Consider the following 19,109-nt stretch of genomic DNA (forward strand, 5'->3'; position numbering starts at 1 on the left):
ATGTTTATTCTATATCAGGGTATTTCAAAACCATAATTAATTACTTTTTTACAACACCCGATGGGGGCACAGCCGCTGCCGCCATTTTGCGTTTTTTTCTATTTCAGACGTTTACGTTGTTTTGAATATCTCGGCATGTATTTGTCCTACCAAATTGAAAATTGCTGAACGTCTCCAACTCGTGCAGAGCTAAAACGTCGATCTCCTAACATTTTTACCTAAAACCATTTGAAGAGGGTGAAATCAAAGTCTACAGCAGCAATATTTTTGGACATTGAAGACATGTTTGGGAAGAGGAAACAACTGACGTAGAGATCTGAATTAGTGTGTGCAATAGTCCGGGGTCTTAAGTTAATACACAAAAATTTACAGACCTGTAGTTGCTCCCAAAGCCTGAAAATCGCCAATTTAGCATATTTCACTGTCCAATATCTTCAATGGACTGGATGAAAAAATCTAAAATTTTGGGAATATAGTATACCATATATATATATATATATATATATATATATATATATATATAGTATATCTTACCTTTAGTATATCATAACAACCAACAAACCGCGTTTCGTGTTTTTGAGCGGAAGGGGGTCAAAGTATTAATTAATGATGTCACAGTTTAGGAGGTGTTTTGTTCATAAATTCAACTGAAATTTGTTGTTGTGAAGTAAAATAAAGTAGGATGATTGGTAGTTCAATTAAGGCTCTCAAGCTCGTTTCTTTTCTCCAGTTGTAACACTGCCTTGTCACACCCACAGCAGCATTGGTGAAGAATGCAGCTATCAGCAGAAGGCGAGAAAGTCAAAATGCACACTTGACAAAAAAAAAGTCCGTAAGTCCTCCTTGTTCTTGCTGCTTGCTATGTCAGTGATATTCAATCCTGTTTATTCTTGTTTTAACTGTCAACTCATGCAGGAGACTGTTGTCCTTTCGTTTGATCTACATTCCCAAAGCACTTACTCGCTGTAAACACTGAACACAATTTAGATACTTGTAACAAAACCAACATATCATTATCTATTCTCCATATGATACCCAACCTAAATTAAATTATCTGGGGTTGTCAAAAAGTGATGCAGAACTAGTGGTATCCAGACCCAAGCAGTGGGGAGCTTATTCTAAAGATCTAAAGGTGTCCGTGTTTTGAACACGTCAGAATCCTCTAGAACAGTTTTTACAGTGGAAAGTGAAATGATATGTTGTAATAATATAATTGGTCTTATGAGTAAATTTAACACTACTCATAGATGATAATCTCGATGAATAGCAGCTATTCATAGACGCATCAAAACTATACTTCAAATATACTGTACGTGAATTTTCACAAATTGCTGCAACGAAAATTAGATAGGAGATACTTATGGGCCCTCAAATTCGTTAACTACTCAATTATCCTCAATTTGAAACAATGTTAGAAGATAAGGAGAGGATTGCATGGGATTCGTCTCCAAAAGTGGTGATGAGTGTTTTGAGAAACGAACAGTCTCAGAACTATAAGGAAGTAGTGAAGCACCTAATATATTCTACCAAGCAATAGGGTGTAATAACTAACTAACTAACTCTATGGCCTATGGAACCAGGAGGTTCAATGCCGCGTTCACAAAAGCTTCCCACTGACTTCTATCCTTAGCTAACTGGATCCAGTTTCTACTTTGTATTCCAATCACTGCGAGATCCATCTTAATATTGTCCTCCCATCTACATCTAGGTCTCCCTAATGGTCATTTTCCGATTGTCTTCCAGTCAAGACTTTCAAAGCGTTTCTACTTTCTTCCATACTAGCTACATGACCCGCCCACCTAAGCCTCCTAGACTTGACGACCCTAACAATGTTGGGTAAACCATATAAATTATGTAGTTCCTCGTTAAGAAGTTTCCGCCATTCCCCATTCCCGTTCCTCTTGGCTTCGAATATTCGTCTGAGCATCTTGTTCTCAAATACTTTCAGTCTATGTTCTTCCCCCAGAGTAAGTGACCATGCTTCGCAACCATACAGAACAACAGGCATGATTATCGTTTTGTATATTTTAAGCTTCACATTCCTCGACACAATACGCGACGACAAGAGATTTTGAACCGTATAATAATACGAATTCCCTGCTTTTAGTCGACATTTAATTTCTTCGTGAATATGATTTTCCTCTGTTAATAGTGATCCTTGATATTTGAAACTATGAACTTTATTAAAAGTATTATTTAATATTTTAATGCATTTATAATTTGCTGTATTACGGTCCCGACGCACTTCCATGTATTTAGTTCTGTTTACATTTACTTCTAAACCCATGTCCCTGTAAGTGTTTAATAAGATCTCTGCATTTCTTTCTATTGTTCTCCCATCATACCCTAGTAAATCTATATCATCAGCACATGCCATAACCTGGTGAATGCCGTTCAACTCTAGGCCCTGGTTGTTATCTTTGATTTTCCTTATAACGTATTCCAGAACAAAGTTAAATTATAATGGCGACAACGCATCTCCTTGTTTCAGGCCATTTTCGTCGTGAAATCTCGTGGACAAAAATTTTATTACCCGGACTTTATTTTGGGATTAATTTAATATATCTTAATTAATCTAATTAGCTTTCTCGGTATTCCAAGTTTTGTAAGAACGTTGTATAATATTTTTCTCCTTACCGAGTCGCACGCCTTTCTAAAATCGATAAATAGTTGATGTACCGGGGCATTGTATTCCTACTTTTTAATATGGGTGTAATATGTAACTAACAATGCATATCTTGCACTCCCACAAAGCTGTATTCCCACAAGATTATGGAGCAGTCAATAATCTCACACAGTTATTATATCTTCTATGGATAGCATATTGTCATGTTTAAAAGTAGATTTCAACTTGAGTAACAAAAACAACTCTTCAGATATCAAATTAGGCATATGAATAAAAGTGGGTTTGAACGCGGGGGACCTCCCAAAAATATGTACGGCGTTCCCCCAGTTCCTAAAAATTACAATGGGCAAAGATAGGCAAAGGGAACGGCGTGTTGTTATGTCTCTACCTACCGTCCCCCCACATTCTCAGATCCACATTTACCCCAGGGAAATGGGTTAGTTGGGTATTATTCATCGTCTGAGCGCCGAATAGCTAGGATGATTGTCATGGTGTAACATCCATGTTCCATTTCCAAAGCTTTCGGTCTCCTTTTTCTCAAAGGCTTCTTTAAACGTCTCATCACTTCTAAATAATACTCTTTATGGGTGGGTTGACCACCTGGGATGTATTCATATTAAATATCACAACATCAGAGGAAGAAATAAGCATCACTTTAACGCTTGAGAGACTTTGACTAGTGTTTGGGTCTCTGCGAAGATTCTCTCACGTTGGGATGACTGTGCGTTTGTTCAATGTCATAGTAATAGATCCAAGCCTTGTAATTTCTTATAGCGTTTGTCAAGAGGTTAAAATATTTGTTTACCCGCTTCGAAAGGCATCCGAAAGTTTTACGCGTGTTTCCTTTTATTCATTTGCTAGCAACCGTGGAGCAAATTTTGCACCGTTACTTCAGATTCAAGGTATCAATCAACTATACCGACAAACTGTAAGAGATGTTTTATCACATAAAATTATTTAAAAAATCAGGATGGCCCATGGGGAAAAGTGCACAATTTCGGTGGGGCATAATTTCGATGCTAAGGCTGTCAAAATGTTTGAAAGAATCAATGCACACGTTATTCCGAGCATAAGGAACCGTGGAATTAGCGGTCCATAATACTTCTGACTTCCCGACCAAAAAATTCCATCTGAACTGCTGGCAAGAATTGGTTTTCCCCTACTGTTGACCCATATTTAAATATGATCATACGTTGGGGTTTTGGATGGTGATGTGTTACCTCCTTTACATTGATACGGACGGACGCTTCACGCTTTCTTGAATTCAAAATATCACATGTTGAAATGTATTATTTCCACGGTTTGGGCAGCTATAGCTCTGAAACTATGCAAGTTTCTCCTTATGAGATAAATATAAGATATTTTAGAAAAAAAATCGATATGAGAAATAACCTCTTACATTTTGTCGGTATAGTATATTAACACCATGTATATAACATATTAAATTGTATATTTTGTGTTCATAAATTATGAAACGTACATTATTTGGCTCGAAGAGAGCGTTAGTGAAAAGAAAATACATTCAAAAAGTCTCCAAAAGTGCATTTCGCTTTCCTATCAACTTCTTCTCTACATATATTAAATATATTTTATTACTTAGTAAATGAAGTTATAACATTGATTTCCAATATATTAGTTTCACAGTTAACGTATATTTTTGAATAAAATGATATACTATATGGCCACCACTGTCTATGCACAATAATAATTAATTGCTATTTTGTAATTTCAGGCGTTGCGTGAACGAAACAGATATTCAAAGAAGTGTGGTAAGACTATTCTAGATTCTCTTTCAGAGATTTTTGAAACTTAATTTACATTTACGAAGTTTGCATATTGAATACAACTGACACACAATATACAATGAAATAAGTTAATTTTGAAATGTCGAACTTGCTTTCAATATTTAATCTTGAGCATAAATAATGATGGTTGGTTTCTGCCTGTAAGTTTAATCTGTTTAGCGCTCCTGTCCATCTCAAATAGCTCGGTTCTTAGGATATACAGTAAACTTTTGATTATTTGCTGAGTTCCTTTCCTTTTTTCTTGTTTGTTATCTGGATGGCAAATTACGGTACCTATTAAACGAAAATTTACAAGAATTGAGTAAATTATATAATTAACCTTACAATTAAACATTAGAAAGGTGATTTAACATACACAAAACGACAATTTCTCTATAAAAAAGTAAACAAATTTGTAAGGGCAAGACCCTAATGTTTATTAATTTATAATTATTTGTGTAATAGTGATGGAATGGGTCATGAGTCACTTTTATTACGATCTTCGTTCAGCTTATCCAAGTCTGGGTCTCGCTTCCTGGGCTCGGTGACCCAGATTGACGCAGAGACCCAGAAGAAGACCCAATAATCCTAACAGACACAACAACCCATAAGCAGTCGAAGTAGCACCTCTGAAGCAATATTCCAGAATTTTATGGTTGGTTAATGATGTTCACTGCTTGACTTCGAACATTCATTTGTTTGAGTCTCTGTGTGATATTTCTCAAGTCTCAATTTTGATGATCCGACACAAGAGAAACACGTACCTTATCTCTTCTCTGAATCTGGTAGTTTGTAGTCTTATTGTAAATGCATTGTAGTTATCTTTCAGTGTAATGTTTTACATATAGAAACGAAAACTTTTAACGAAAAAGAAAATTATATCTAGTTAAAAGGCAATCGAAGAGAAGAGAATCATATCTTTGTTAGAATTGCATTAGCAGACGCACATATATTCCGCATGTGTATGACGTTTCGTCTGGGGTCGTACAGGGTCACCTCAGGTCAGAAGTCTGTCCGGGTCATTGGACTGATTGCCTCTCTTTCGTCCGTGTCGTGGGTCACGAAGTTTGCTACCTATTGAAACAGTAATGACTAACTACCTACTGTAAATAAAAATGGTTTAAATGCATTTTCGTATAGATGGGCATCCTTTTTAGGACGTCTTGTGAATTATCCTTAGAATTTGCTTATCAGCGATTTCAATTTCCGCGGATGACTAGTAATTAACTTTACATAAATCTCCAATTAAATTAATTCGGGGGCGCGGTGGCTGAGTGGTAGAGCGTTCGCTTTCGGTGCTTGGGGTCCCTGGTTCGATCCCAGCTCGTACTGTGTGGACTTTATGGTGGACAAACACCATGTGCGTAGGTTTCCTCGGGGTTTTCCCGTTTCCTCTCACTTTCTTCATTCCACCATTTCATTCATTCCTCATTATTACCGTCTCCTTTAGCCTAGCCAGCATAAGAGTGGGACGTAAAACGCAAAGATTTCATTACAATTAATTTAGCAATAATTTCAATACTCTTAATTAATGAATATTGCTTTACCTAGTGCAATAAAATTTTAGAGTTTTAATAGCAAAATTGAAACCAAAGAAACATGAAACTGTGTACATTTATGTCTCTGTCTCTGGCTATCACACCATGAGTTGAATGCGAATGGAGATAAGGCGAAGTTCAGTTGTTGGTGTGGGTATATCCAACATTCCACGTGGTGGTGACAGTTCAGTTACGCCGTGAACTAGCGTAAGGACAGAGTAAATATGGGACCTCCACAGAGTGTCATAAGGGCGTGTATATTGTACGAATTCAAACTGGGGTCAAACGACGCAGCAGTAGGGTGGAACATTGCCAGGCACTTGGTGAAAATGTCGTGACTACGCGTACAGTGCATCGGTGGTTTAGCAAGTTAAAGAACGTTGATAAAAACACTCAAAGACGCACTACGTGCCGGAAGACTAACACATGGGCAAAATGAAGATCTTCAGACAGCAACTGGGGCAAACAGTGGTCAGACAGCGAAGAACTGTGACCAAAATTCACTGTGAGTGAAGAAACCATTCGGCAGTACCTCTATCAACTTGGGAAGTACTACAAGTTGGGTCCATGGGTCTCAAATGATTTGATACCGGCGCAGAAGGCAATGCGAGCAGACATGTGTTTCTTTGTTGTCCAGTGTGAGGCAGGAGCCATTTCTGGACAGGGTGTTCAAATGAGATGGGAAGCGGGTCCCGCACGAAAGTCCACCGCGCCGTCACCATTGATTAGCATTCAATGAATTAGTTCGAAAACAGCCAAAATTAGCACTGCACCAGACGAAGGTCCTCCTGTGTGTTTTGTGGACTTTTAGTGGTATCATGCATCGGAAACCGCCACCAGCTGGTGACCCTGTTCAAGGAAAACTCAAAACCCTGGGACTAGCACTTCTGAATTCCAAACGGAGCCTCCTGTAACAGGACAACGCTAAGCCCGACGTGGCTAGGATGACCCATGACACCACTCTAGGTCTCGGAGGGAAAACGCTATTGCATCCCCATACTTTCCTGACATTTCACTGTCCGATTATCACTACTCCATTCCTTGGATAATCACCATAGAGGACGCCAGTTCAAATTCCTATTACATGTGTAAAATTCATTCGATACCTTCTTCGCTTTATCGACCACCAAGTTCTACCGCGATGAAATCCATGGACTTGTTGAACATTGACAGAAGTTTGTCGATGATGATGCGGACTATTTTTAATCTCCCAGGTATGTCTTAGATGACATATCGATGTTCGAAAGTGGTGGGTGAAAAAGAGTTAGACCTTCCCTGGTTACCTGTATAAAACTACATGAACGAACATAAAATAAAGCATCTTCCGGTTGACGTGGAGAGCTGAAATTTGGCATGATTGTAGCTTTCCGAGACTAACCCGCAAAACATTTTAAATCTTGAATATTGAAGTTTTCGATGGTCTAAAGTGGCGATGAAGAAATTCCTCATGTTATTTCTTTTTTCTTTCTTTTTATTTTATTTTCTTTTCTTTTTTCTTTCTTTCTTTTTTTTTTTGACTTATAGGTTATGGTTTAGGTAGTTGGAATTGAAATAAAAAATGAAATTCTGTATGCGTGTACGCTTTTGCTGGCATTACCTAAGTAAATTACTAGAAATAAAAATTTCCAACTTTAGAATGAGTCTATGGGAAACTGAAAAACCCTCCCCATGTTATTTGTATGGAGCATATTTTATACTTCAAAATTATTGGACCCTTCGTGTAGCGCTACAATGATTATATTTGACATATTTGTAGCTTTCTGGGTCTAATCGACAATAAAATTGCCAAAAGTTAACATTATTAAAATTTTTAGGGAGTCTAAAGGAGATATGAAGAAATCATGTGTTATTTAAATGGATCTTTCTCGGTCATATAATCTCATATTTCAAGTACTTGGAATTGGAATAAAAACTTGAAATTCGATATCCTTGTACGTTTCCCTTAGCGTTTCTCACTAAGTAAATCACCAAAAAATGTCCAAATGTAGAGTGGTTTTATGGGGAACTGAAAAATCCTTCCCATGTTATTTTTATGGGACGTCTTCTACACCCAAAAATGTTTAGGCACTTCCGGCAGGATTAGAAATTTCCGCATGAAAAAAAAATGCATGGTAGCAGCCTTCCAAGACTACCAAAAGGAAAATTGCCAAAAGTTAATATTTCTAGACTTTAAGAGGTCTACAACGGGGGATGAAGAAATTCCCATGTTATTTATATAGGCGTTTTCTTGGGATAAAAAATCTTATCTTTTAGATAGTTGAAATACGAAAAGAAACTTAAAGGACACCGTACAAAAAGCATTGCATTCCCTCCTCTGTCCGATTTGTTTCATTTTTGGATATGCTGTAGCTGAGGCACCCCGGTCAGTTGTTTATATGGAGCCAACTCCCAATAACCAACCGTGTAACCTACATAGGTCACCAAATGTCACACCGTTATGTGAACTATTCTTATTTGCCGTAGCCTTGTATAAAACACAACTACATTTGTATGCCAAGTTTGAACCACTTCACACCAACACCCGTCCTGTGACCTTTGGTGACCTCTGGAGAGCACAGGGTTGATCATAAGGAGTTGACCCATTATAGACTGTTTCCCGGGAGGTCTTCAGCTACAACATATCCAAAATTCTCCCAAATCGCAAAAGAGGAAATGCAATTCTGTTTGTACGGTGTCCTTTGGTAGAAGTGTGGGTTTAAATGGGGCGAGGCCTAAGCCGAGTAAACGCGAGTGTCTGGGGGCGAAGCCTCGATCTGATCAAATTCAGAAAATGTTAAGAACAAATGTACGAAATATACTCTTGGTATAAAGGCTGATACGTAGAAACGCGCGACCGTAGGCAGAGTAAACGCAGGGGACTGAGGGCCGATCTCCCACCTAGCCAAACTCTAGTATCAGTGGCGTATTTAGGGGGCGGGCTTCCGGGCTTAAGCCGCCCCGAAATCTTACTTACTATAGAACAGTATATGAAATATCTTGCTGAATTTTCACATTTTCAGGCAAAGCCCCCCCCCCCGAAAGTTAGCAAAGCCCTCCCCGAAAGAAAATCGTAAATACGCCACTGACTAATATATTTATAATATAGAGTAATGAGGAAAATTTAGTTCGGACAATAAGTGTTACAAATTGCGTAAAACAATATCTGAAAATATTTATTTATTAACCAATAACAATCAGAAATTTTTTCCGTTCTAACAAATTTACTTTCTTTAAAAATTCTGTTACCTCGGTTATTTTTACATATTGTTTTAGGTTAATATTTTTAGTGTTCAGAAGATATTCCAAAAAAAGGAGAGAAGTGATTCAATGTAATTTTGTCGCATCTGTTTGATGTTTCAGCGTGTGGAACAAGAGCTAAGCTACAAAATGTGGTTGGAAAAGCAGAAACACAATCCCACAAACACCCGTGGCTTGCGGCTATTCGATTTAACAACCAAATTGAGTGTGGAGGCTCTCTTATTAATGACAGATACGTTCTAACTGCAGCACATTGTGTTGACAGGTGAGATCCTACTATTTTCTCTTATTTTATAATAAACTAGCAGCGTTCACCCCGCTTCGCTGGGGTCACCCCGGAACGCAATAAACTTTGTGACTTAGATAATTTTTACTTTTTCGCTTTCAAGTGATATGATAAAAACCATAGAAGATTGCAGTAAATGTTAACATTATATCGCCTGTCATTTATGTTAACCCGCCGAGTGACACGGTCATGTGGGTTGCATATAAATACGGTTAGATTTAGCTATGATGAGCTAACAAAGGATTTGTACGTTATGGACACTTGAATGGTCAATTATCTCAAGACACTGGTAATTGAAAATTAAAGTGATATGATAAAAACCATCTAGGGTCCAAATCTTAATAACCCCCCAAAAATGAAAGAAATTGGTTCAGCCGTATTAGCGTGATGAGCTAACAAAGGATTTGTACGTTCTCTTTTATATATATAGATGATGAAGGAGCAATGTTCATCCGTTTAGTAAATGTTTCAATCAATTCAAGTTAAAAATTGCAGTTACATAAATCCGACATTCCAACAAATTTTTGTATTAGGCATCAGTTGTTGACTTTCTTTGTTTTTTTAATGCTTATCTAACAATAGAATGAATTAATGTTAGTTTTCAACAATCTTTACATAACAAAGGCAGAAGCAGTGAGGGGAAACCAATGTTTGATGTATCAGAGTAGCATGAGTTTCCTTATGTATTAAAAATGATACGAAGTTGATTTATTCGCGTAATTACTTAAATCATCAATCTTAAACGATCCAAATTACCTTTTCTCTTTCACACGACATTAATTATAGTTAACATTTTCTAAATTGTTGGATTGGATTTAGCGTCCTTTTCAGCGAAGCTATAGAAAATGTCGGCTACAATAAGTGAAACTGAAAGTACCGAAATGCGATCAAATTTTTAAGGACTCTCGCGCCAAGAACCTAACCCTGGATACAGTGCACCAAAGGAGTGCATACTGAGCAAGATTGAGATAAAAAAGTCTTTCTGAAGAAAATCTTTAATGGAATGATTAATAAAATAATATATTTTAATGTGCCATCTATATTTGCATTTATAAACTTCACTTTATAATCAACTATAAATTTGTCCAATCTGCAAAGAGAGGCCGTTTTGGGTGTGTGGTAGAGCATCCACTTGCGATGCCTAGTCCTTGGTTCGATTTCAGCTCTCGCCAAGTGAGCCTTGTGGTTAACAAACACAGTGTGCGTGGATTTTCTTAGGGTTCGTGGTTTTCTCGTTTCCTCATACTTTCTTCATTCCACCATTTCATTCATTTCTCACCTTAAGTTAAATTATTTGTATTTAATAACCGTACCAGTACTATACTAAGAATTGTTTTTTTTTTTTTTTACTTATATGTAAATAACCTGATCAAACTATTAAATATTGTAAGCCAGGGTGTTATTAAGTATTTCATTCGATAACATCAAAAATGAAATGAAATCTTTACATCCCATGAATATGCCGACTGAGCTAAGGAGACAGAGATTATGAGAAATGAATGAAAAACGCGGGATGAAACGGGAGAATCCCAAGAAAACCCACGAACCTGGTGTTTGTCCAACAAAAAGCCCACCTGGTGAAAGCTGGTATCGAATCAGGGACTCTACGCACCAGAGGTGAACGCTCTACTACTTAGTGACCGTGTCATCTAGATAATATTTAAATTGAAGTTTAAATGGTAACTGAATTATATATCGTTATTGACATTAACTATGTCAAATACTTACACCATCTTTATTTCTAGCACTACTGATTTATTTGTAGAATTATTTTTTGTTTCCTTTGAAATGAGCAGAAATTTTAATTACAATGATTTCTTCTGAAAATCTATTTAAATGTCTAAAATGAATGTGTGCTATACAGGATGGTGCAAAATTCCGTTTTCAACTCTTGGGAGAAGAATCTACAAATCAAAACAAAAAGAAAAAATATGTGACATTTTGTTAAATTTAGCGTCATTACCGAACTAGAAGCTGTCGCAAATGACCTCAAAACTACGTCTGAAATCTCAATGCAGACAAAAGAAAGGTGCAATAGAAGGCTGTTCCAAACAGTTTAGAGAAAATAATGCCTGAATGGCATAATGGTGTTAGAAGGAGTGCGGTAAGGACGCGGCACAAGGAGTTTCTCAAAGGGTGTTACTGATGTAGACAGATTGCATGCGGAAAATGGATGCAGAAAACGATAAACGGTAAACCACGCATGTATAACCGGAACTACAGGGAGTGATCAGTGGCACTACCGCGGGGACCAAGGGGCTCCTGCCTCCAACTCGTTCTCCGAAAGAATAAAAACTAGTGTACTGGAGTAGATTGACACTGCGAGCAAGGTGTTATCCAACCATAACGCAGTCTGCCATTACGTTCCTCCGACTGCCGCTGTCAATGTTTGAGAATTCTTGTGAATATTGTCGAAATTGCCTCAAAATAGAATTCCACTGGCAAGATGTAGCCATAGGTCCATAATTTTAATTTAAGATTAACTGGCATCTATAGCCCATGCCGTGCAAAGGGATGGGGAAAGGTAGCTGCCAAAGTCATTTTAGTATACGTATATACCATTCCGGCATTAACTTGGCATGACTAACAAAAATCTTGTAGTTTCCCAGTCAGGATGCTCAGATCAGGAATTTCAGACCTCTCGAATGCAACCCCATGCACTACCAAAGAGCTACAGAAAAGCAACAAGAATATAATAAATACATCCACACTCTTCGTGTTTCGAAACATGACATGAAACACCCTACTACCGAGGCGAACGGCTCCCTTACATCCCGTTATGAACATTATGGTTCGTACTTAGTGCTTCGTAGCAATTGGTGTAAAACTTTTGCAAATTACTGTACTGAACTCTTGCATGTTCTTTGGAACAGTTTATGATCCGAACTGCCAAACGGTATTTCGACAAAGCTTCGTGTTGGTGTCCGTGCGTCAGCTCAACTGGTATCCGCGTGGGCGTTTGACGTAAGGTCCGAAGTATATGACCGGAAGGGTTCGTATTCCTGTTCGGGCAAGTTGTTTTTATGACAGTACATTGGTTCGATCCTTGACTGTCCTTATTTGGAAGACTTTTCATAACATCAAGTATTCAATTTTCATTTGGATCTTACCTGTTCTCATTATGGGATAAGCAATTCTTATAACCCCACTGGATACAACTCCTGTTCGGTACACCTTCCCTGTGGTGGATTTTAGTAGTTGGTGGGAAAAGGACATTCGCAACACAAATGACAATACTACAATGAAGAGTGCGCAAACCTCCAAGTTGGATCTCGAACCAATGTGACTTTCGTTTGAGGTTGCGACTGCGGGTGCCCACCGTCCTTGCCACGCCTGCTGGCATTACCATAATAAACACAAATAATCAGACATAATATCCATCATTTCAGTAGGGATGGTGCAGATAATACTGTAAAGGTAATTGCACACAACATATATACAATATGTAGATTTTATTCAATGAACACAGGTTATGTATAATACTTACGTTTACAACATTACGACATTTTATTAAGAAATTTATTCAACATGTACTACCACTCTGCGAGCCCATATTCGTATTAATTTGGGATTTACACGGAAAATAATTATATATGATTAATTACTTTCTTTGTTTAAAGAAAATGAAGCACTGTAGATGCCGGCTATAATTTACATTATACGATGCACTAACATTAAACACACGCTATTTATTCGCGTCACACTTCACAACAAGTTGATGGATTTGGGGGGGGGGTCATGTAGTTATTCTTAACAATGATATTTCTCCTTGATTCTCGTTGATCGCCGAATGGTCACGATTTAGGCTCCGTTGTAGTTATTGTTTTTCGACTGTGAATACTATCAACCTTTTTACCTGTATGGATTCCTTACTCATACATGGTGGATTTCCTTTATTTTGCATATCAGGCGCTGTTTTAACACACGCACATAGATTTTATGAAACTTTTACGCTTAAACTCTTACGTACATTTTACTTGGTCTTCCCATGATTAAATTCACAATCTATTCAATGATGGCAAAGAAAATCTTGGATATTTATGACGGACGCCACATATGTAGAACAGTTTATACCGCCATTATCACCCCGCGCGCGCTTCAGCCCGAGCGTCAGTAAGTTTGCGCTGGCCACGCCAGAAAATATTTTAAAAATATCCATAAGAAGCATTCTTAACAAGGAATATATATATTGAACGGCTTTAGACATATTTTTCATTATAATACAATGATTAAAATGTTGAAAATAATAAAAATGCGCTTCGATTGATTTAGAGTCAATCGAACTATTTCTTTTCAACGTCACGACATCACATCCCTTTTGTTCGGTGAACAGGAAGCACAAGTCACCACTCACAGGACTGCCAACTCATAGAAAAAGATAAAACTAAAACACAGTTTGCGTCGACGTACAGTACATGGAGCCTTATTCCAATTCAGCCACGAAAAACTGGGAAAATTAAAATGGAATTGGAGTGAGGGGGCTACACGCTCACACGTATGAGAGCCTATTGATGCTAGACAGCGTAGCCCACTCTTGCTTTTCCTCCCAGTGTGTCGTATTCCAACTTGGAATAATGCTATGAAGTCTATGGTTGAATTGCGCCAAGGAGTCCAAGTGCTGTATTGAAGTGTGCAGTTAGCTGTTCATGTTGAAGCAACTGTATGGATTTCCGTGTGTGACACACGGGTGTAGTAATAGAATAGTGAACCTGCAAGAGGAAGTGAAGTACCCTGTTGTTATTATAAAGTGTGAAACAAAACAATGTCGGACTACTTCATTCAGGATCTTCTTGACATGCATCTCGTATATAGCGATGCCCATCATCAAAATAGCCGTGAAGCACGTCGTCTGTATCACGCACGGTTTCTAAATAGGCTGTTACCATCACATATTTTTAAAGACTTTATGCTCGCCTACATGAAATATTATCTTTACTACCCAATAATGGGGAACGTGGAAGATCCTCAACTGCCCGTACTGTGTAATTTGATTCAATAACAGACTGTCCTAACACCAGCACACATGCCATTGCTCTCCAACTACACACGCACCCTTCAAATGAACATCGCCTTCTACAGGAGGAATAAATGCACCAATTCAAATTGCAGAAGCTGGATGATATATTGTCTACGGACTTCCCTTGCGTGTGGCATTTTAACAATGGTATGTAGAACAAGCAAATGTTAACTTGCAGTTCCCAACATTAGTTTTTGGACTGACGAGGCAATGTTCACCAAAGAAGCCGTGTTCAATTAGTACAATAGCCGCGTCTGGGATGTAAAAAGTTCGCACGCCGTCGTTTTTCAAAACATCAACATAAGTTTGGCGTGAACATGTGGTGCGGCATAGTAAGCAACTATTTGCTAGAACCTTACGTGTTTCCCAAGCTCTGTGTGGTCCAATATATCATGTGTTTCTACGTGTCGTGCTGCTGGAACTCTTGGTTAAAGTACTAGTGGAAACTCGACGTAACATATGGTTTCAACATGACGACATATCCGCACATTTTGATCAAGGAGAAAAGGCCTTCGTTACCGAAGTATTTGGACATCATTGATGTATCTGTACTGTGGCCGTGTCGGTCCTCCGACCTCACGCCTCTGGATTACTTTCTGTGGAAGAAATTAAACGAATGTTGTGTGACACCCGGTGCCAACTGAGGAGGATCTTGCTCATGTAATTGTTGCTGCAGGGGCAATCGGGGACTCGCAAGATGCGTTTGATCGTACCAGGAACTCCTTACTTCGCCGACGTCTGTATGGACGTCAATGGCGGACAGTTTCAAGAACGTCTGTTAAGTGCGTAAGTGCTCAAGACGGAGTAGTAGTATTTGCGTACGTATTTCTGGATTGAACTATGGAGGTCTCCTCATGAGGAATATACTCCACCATGACACTGTTGTTCCTTGCTCCCTATATCTGATATTCCAATCCTATTTATGGTTCTTCCATGCTTGGTAGCAGGCTTAATGATCAGCCTCGATTGTCCATAGTTTGGAATTCTTGCTGCTGTACACTTTTGTCACGAACATAGATGAAGCTGTAGTGCGCTGCACTGCGTCATACGCTTTCCTTCCTTTCAATGTTTCCCTGTCAGTGTGTGCGTTTCTCGAACGTTTTACTCAATTATATGAAGATATCGCCTGACTTAGCTGAGTTCTCTGCACACTCTGCACTATTCACATGTGTATAGAACATTGTTTTCTTCGGGTACGACTTTGTTTTCCTTTCATCCACCTATATGTTCATTCCTTCTCGCGCGAGTTACCTTGTGTCGGTACGAATCGACATTCACACTTCTCTCGCTTACAAATGATTTCGGCAAAACTCACGAGCGTTCACTGGCATTGACAGTGGTTGTCTACGAATCGGTAGACTGCGTTATATTTAGGTAACAGCTTCTTCGGATTATCAGTGTACTCAGTACACTTTCTTTTGGGAAAACAGCTTTCATGTTGAGGGCAAGTGTCCCTTAGCCCCTGCCGTAGCGCCACTGATCACTCCCGGTGTATGTGCATGGCTCACTGTTTCTAGTTTTCTGCATCTATTTTCCGCATGTCAGTCTGTCCGCATGAATACCCACTTTTGAGAAATTCCTTGTGCCTCGTCCCTACGGTCCTGGTTCTGACACCATTGTGTCATTTATGCATTACTCTAAACTGTTTCCTGTGGCGCCCTGCGTTGGTCCGCAGTGAGGTGTCACACGTTACTTTGCCGCCATTTGCAACAGCTTGTAACTCGAAAATGACGCCGAACTTAACAAAAGTGACATAACTGTTTTTGTTTGTTTTCATGTATAGAGTCTGTTCCCGAGCGTTGTAAACGGAAATTTGCACCATCCTGTATATCTAACGCGTTTGTTCAACTGTGTAATTTTCAGTTGATTTCAAAGAAAAGAGAAAAATAATTCTTTGTACAATTCAATGAGCAGAAAAGCAAAGATGGGACAGGTAATCAGCATGGTAAACTTTAAAAGTTTATAACCGCACAATAAAGACGGCAAATACAGGAAAGATAACTAGTTCACTCCTAGGGAGCGTATGCTAATTTTACACTGTACGTGATCAACATAAATTCTGAGTATTCTTATTGACCTCAATTCCACAAATTATATTTCGTCGTTCACTTGTGTTTATTATCTTTGATTAGCGTATTACAGCATATAGAAACTGATACTTAATGTTATTTCACATACGTTTTGGAGTTCAGTGAAACTATCGTATCTAAACGAAATTATAAAAAATACTTCTTCGTAAGAAAATAACCAAAAATACCCATTGAACTAAAAACAATGATCAATCAACAGTGTACAAACTAGAACATTTGTTACCAGCACATAGCTTTTTCGAGTCAAAACTATGGTAAAATGATTACTAAACGTCAAACATTTCTCAATCTACATTCTTCGTACTTAGAGGGGTATATGTTCTTATTGTCATCTTGAATAACCAATCTATTGCCGTTTCAAAGTAATTAGAGGCAATCTTCTCATGGACAATAACTTTTGCAAAAATATTGTTTGCGATCTGTAGCATTAATTTCTACTATACAATTACTGTATTGTTAGTTTTGTATTACTGTTCTGTACGATTATGATTGTTGTATTTGATTAATTATAGTCGAAGTCTTGATCACGTTACTAAAGAATGTAGCCTAATTCCTGCAATGAAAGCACATACAATGTGTGGCACATAATAACTCTACCTATCAATGAATTACTTCTGCCGGTCGCAATACCTGTTGATAAAATGTCCGTCAGTGTTGGTAGAAAAAACTAATACAGTACAGGTACAGTAAATCCAGAATACTAATATAATATATAGTCCACATAATTTTGGTAGGGACTAGCTTGAGTTAATCTTACTTTACTTTCATACATGTACACCAACAAATAATTGATGCTTTTAAAAGGGCTGAAGATGTACTCAGGGAAGTTCAACCTTATTGAACATTTCCTAGCTACGCTCCTGGTTTGGTAATGTAATTCAACCGAACTTCAGAAGCATGTCATGTTTCCAAAGTGGAGCCTATACCGGTCATTAAAAGAAATCAACAACATTACCGCCTTTTTCTCAACAAATTCTTATTTCTTTTTAATTTTTAATTTTTAATATGTAACAATCATGTATATAGTAATTAAGTTGTAACATTTTATAATGTTGCGTACTTTAATTTTTTTCTAAGGCAACTGTCTTTATTGTCAAGATTGCACTAAAGTTAGAGAACACATATAATTATCAAAACAAAATATATAAAGTGTCAACAAATCTACAAAAGTTTAAAATATGAAATTTCTCTACCCACACAACCGGGCTGATTTCATATTATATGTAAATGATCTAAAAGAAAAAACTACTGTCCAGGCAGTTTCCTTTTTAAACTGTTTTCTAGCAGTCAGTAATATCTACTGTGCGACTTATTTTAGCCGACTTACATAGGTACTACAACCACTACGACTTGGTATTTCCGGCTGTCTTTATTTTTCTGGAAGATCAATTAAAGAACGAAGATATTTCCAGAACGTGAGCATTATTATAAAGTCGCATTATCTTAGTCATCCCTCACACACGTTTATTTATTATTAGTTTACAGTCTTTTATTATTGTTGTGTTTTTATTGGTTGTTCCTTGGAAGCATATCTCAAGGGAGATTTATCCCCTGTATTTATTCAATGTTTTCCTCCGAATCTAAGATAAATTAACGAACGTAGTACTGTTCATTGCCATAAAGTTACTTTTCCTCAATTATCTGGGAAATGACATCAAAATTTACCATCACTTTGTTCAGCTCGAAGAGATGTATTGATTGATATATATCTTAACTTTAAACATTATTATAGTGATGCAAAAATTAATGTTTAATGATTAATCATAATTTTGAAGTATTTCTCATTAACCATTATGTATTCTAGTCTTGCTAATGTCAGATGGAAAACTTGGTGAGAGTATACTTTGCCATGAGTTTCACCTTAATAGGTGGCGTATTTATCGTACGTCACCAATTTTTAGTTTTATAAAACAATTCGTTTTTCTCGATTTTCTCGAAAGCTACGAATGAGAATTTATATACTCAATGAAATTTGCCGATTGGTGTATGCAGTATCTCATGTTAGAGATGAAATGGTTCAGTAGGTCAAGATTTATAATTGGATCAAGTGGACCAAGATTTGCGAGTGGGTCTAGTGGTTCAACAGGATGTGACCCACGGCGACCCACAACCCACCGTGACCGACCATGATCCACTCTGACCCACTGACCCACATTGACCCACTACGACCCACCAATTCACTCTACTCAGTGCATTGTAGACAGCATCTTCTGAACACTCCTTAATTTGTCTATAATTTACTTTCACGGCCTTCATTTTTGTTCCTTTATCACTTGTTTTTATTTACTTACCTGAGTATATCTAAGTGTAAAAAACTTTAGGCACTTTCGAATATTGATATTTGTAATTGTAATAGTAGCAATAGGACTTACTAGTTGGCTTTCAAGAGACAGTCAAATGTTATACTATTTTTTTCTTTCTTTACCATATAAAATGGTAAGATTATTTGACATGGTTCATATTACGATGAATTTCGATTTAATTATTACACATAATTATTTCCTTGTTGAATTAAAGATACTTTCCAGTGT

At 37.6% G+C, this 19,109-nt stretch overlaps 1 protein-coding gene across 2 annotated transcripts in view; it reads left to right on the forward strand.

Annotated features, from left to right (window-relative positions):
• Positions 1 to 19,109, forward strand: part of LOC145684790 (serine protease 44-like) — a 111,832-nt gene that overhangs the window by 58,903 nt on the left and 33,820 nt on the right. For both annotated transcript variants that reach the window (XM_081757160.1, XM_081757161.1), the window contains 2 exons: positions 4,359 to 4,395; positions 9,288 to 9,450. In XM_081757160.1, coding sequence (XP_081613286.1) covers positions 4,359 to 4,395; positions 9,288 to 9,450 — 200 coding nt within the window. The remainder of the gene's footprint in view (positions 1 to 4,358; positions 4,396 to 9,287; positions 9,451 to 19,109) is intronic.

This window comes from Thermobia domestica, chromosome 5, assembly GCF_964235325.1.
Source record: "Thermobia domestica chromosome 5, izTheDome1.hap1.1, whole genome shotgun sequence".
Taxonomy (NCBI): Eukaryota; Metazoa; Arthropoda; class Insecta; order Zygentoma; family Lepismatidae; genus Thermobia; species Thermobia domestica.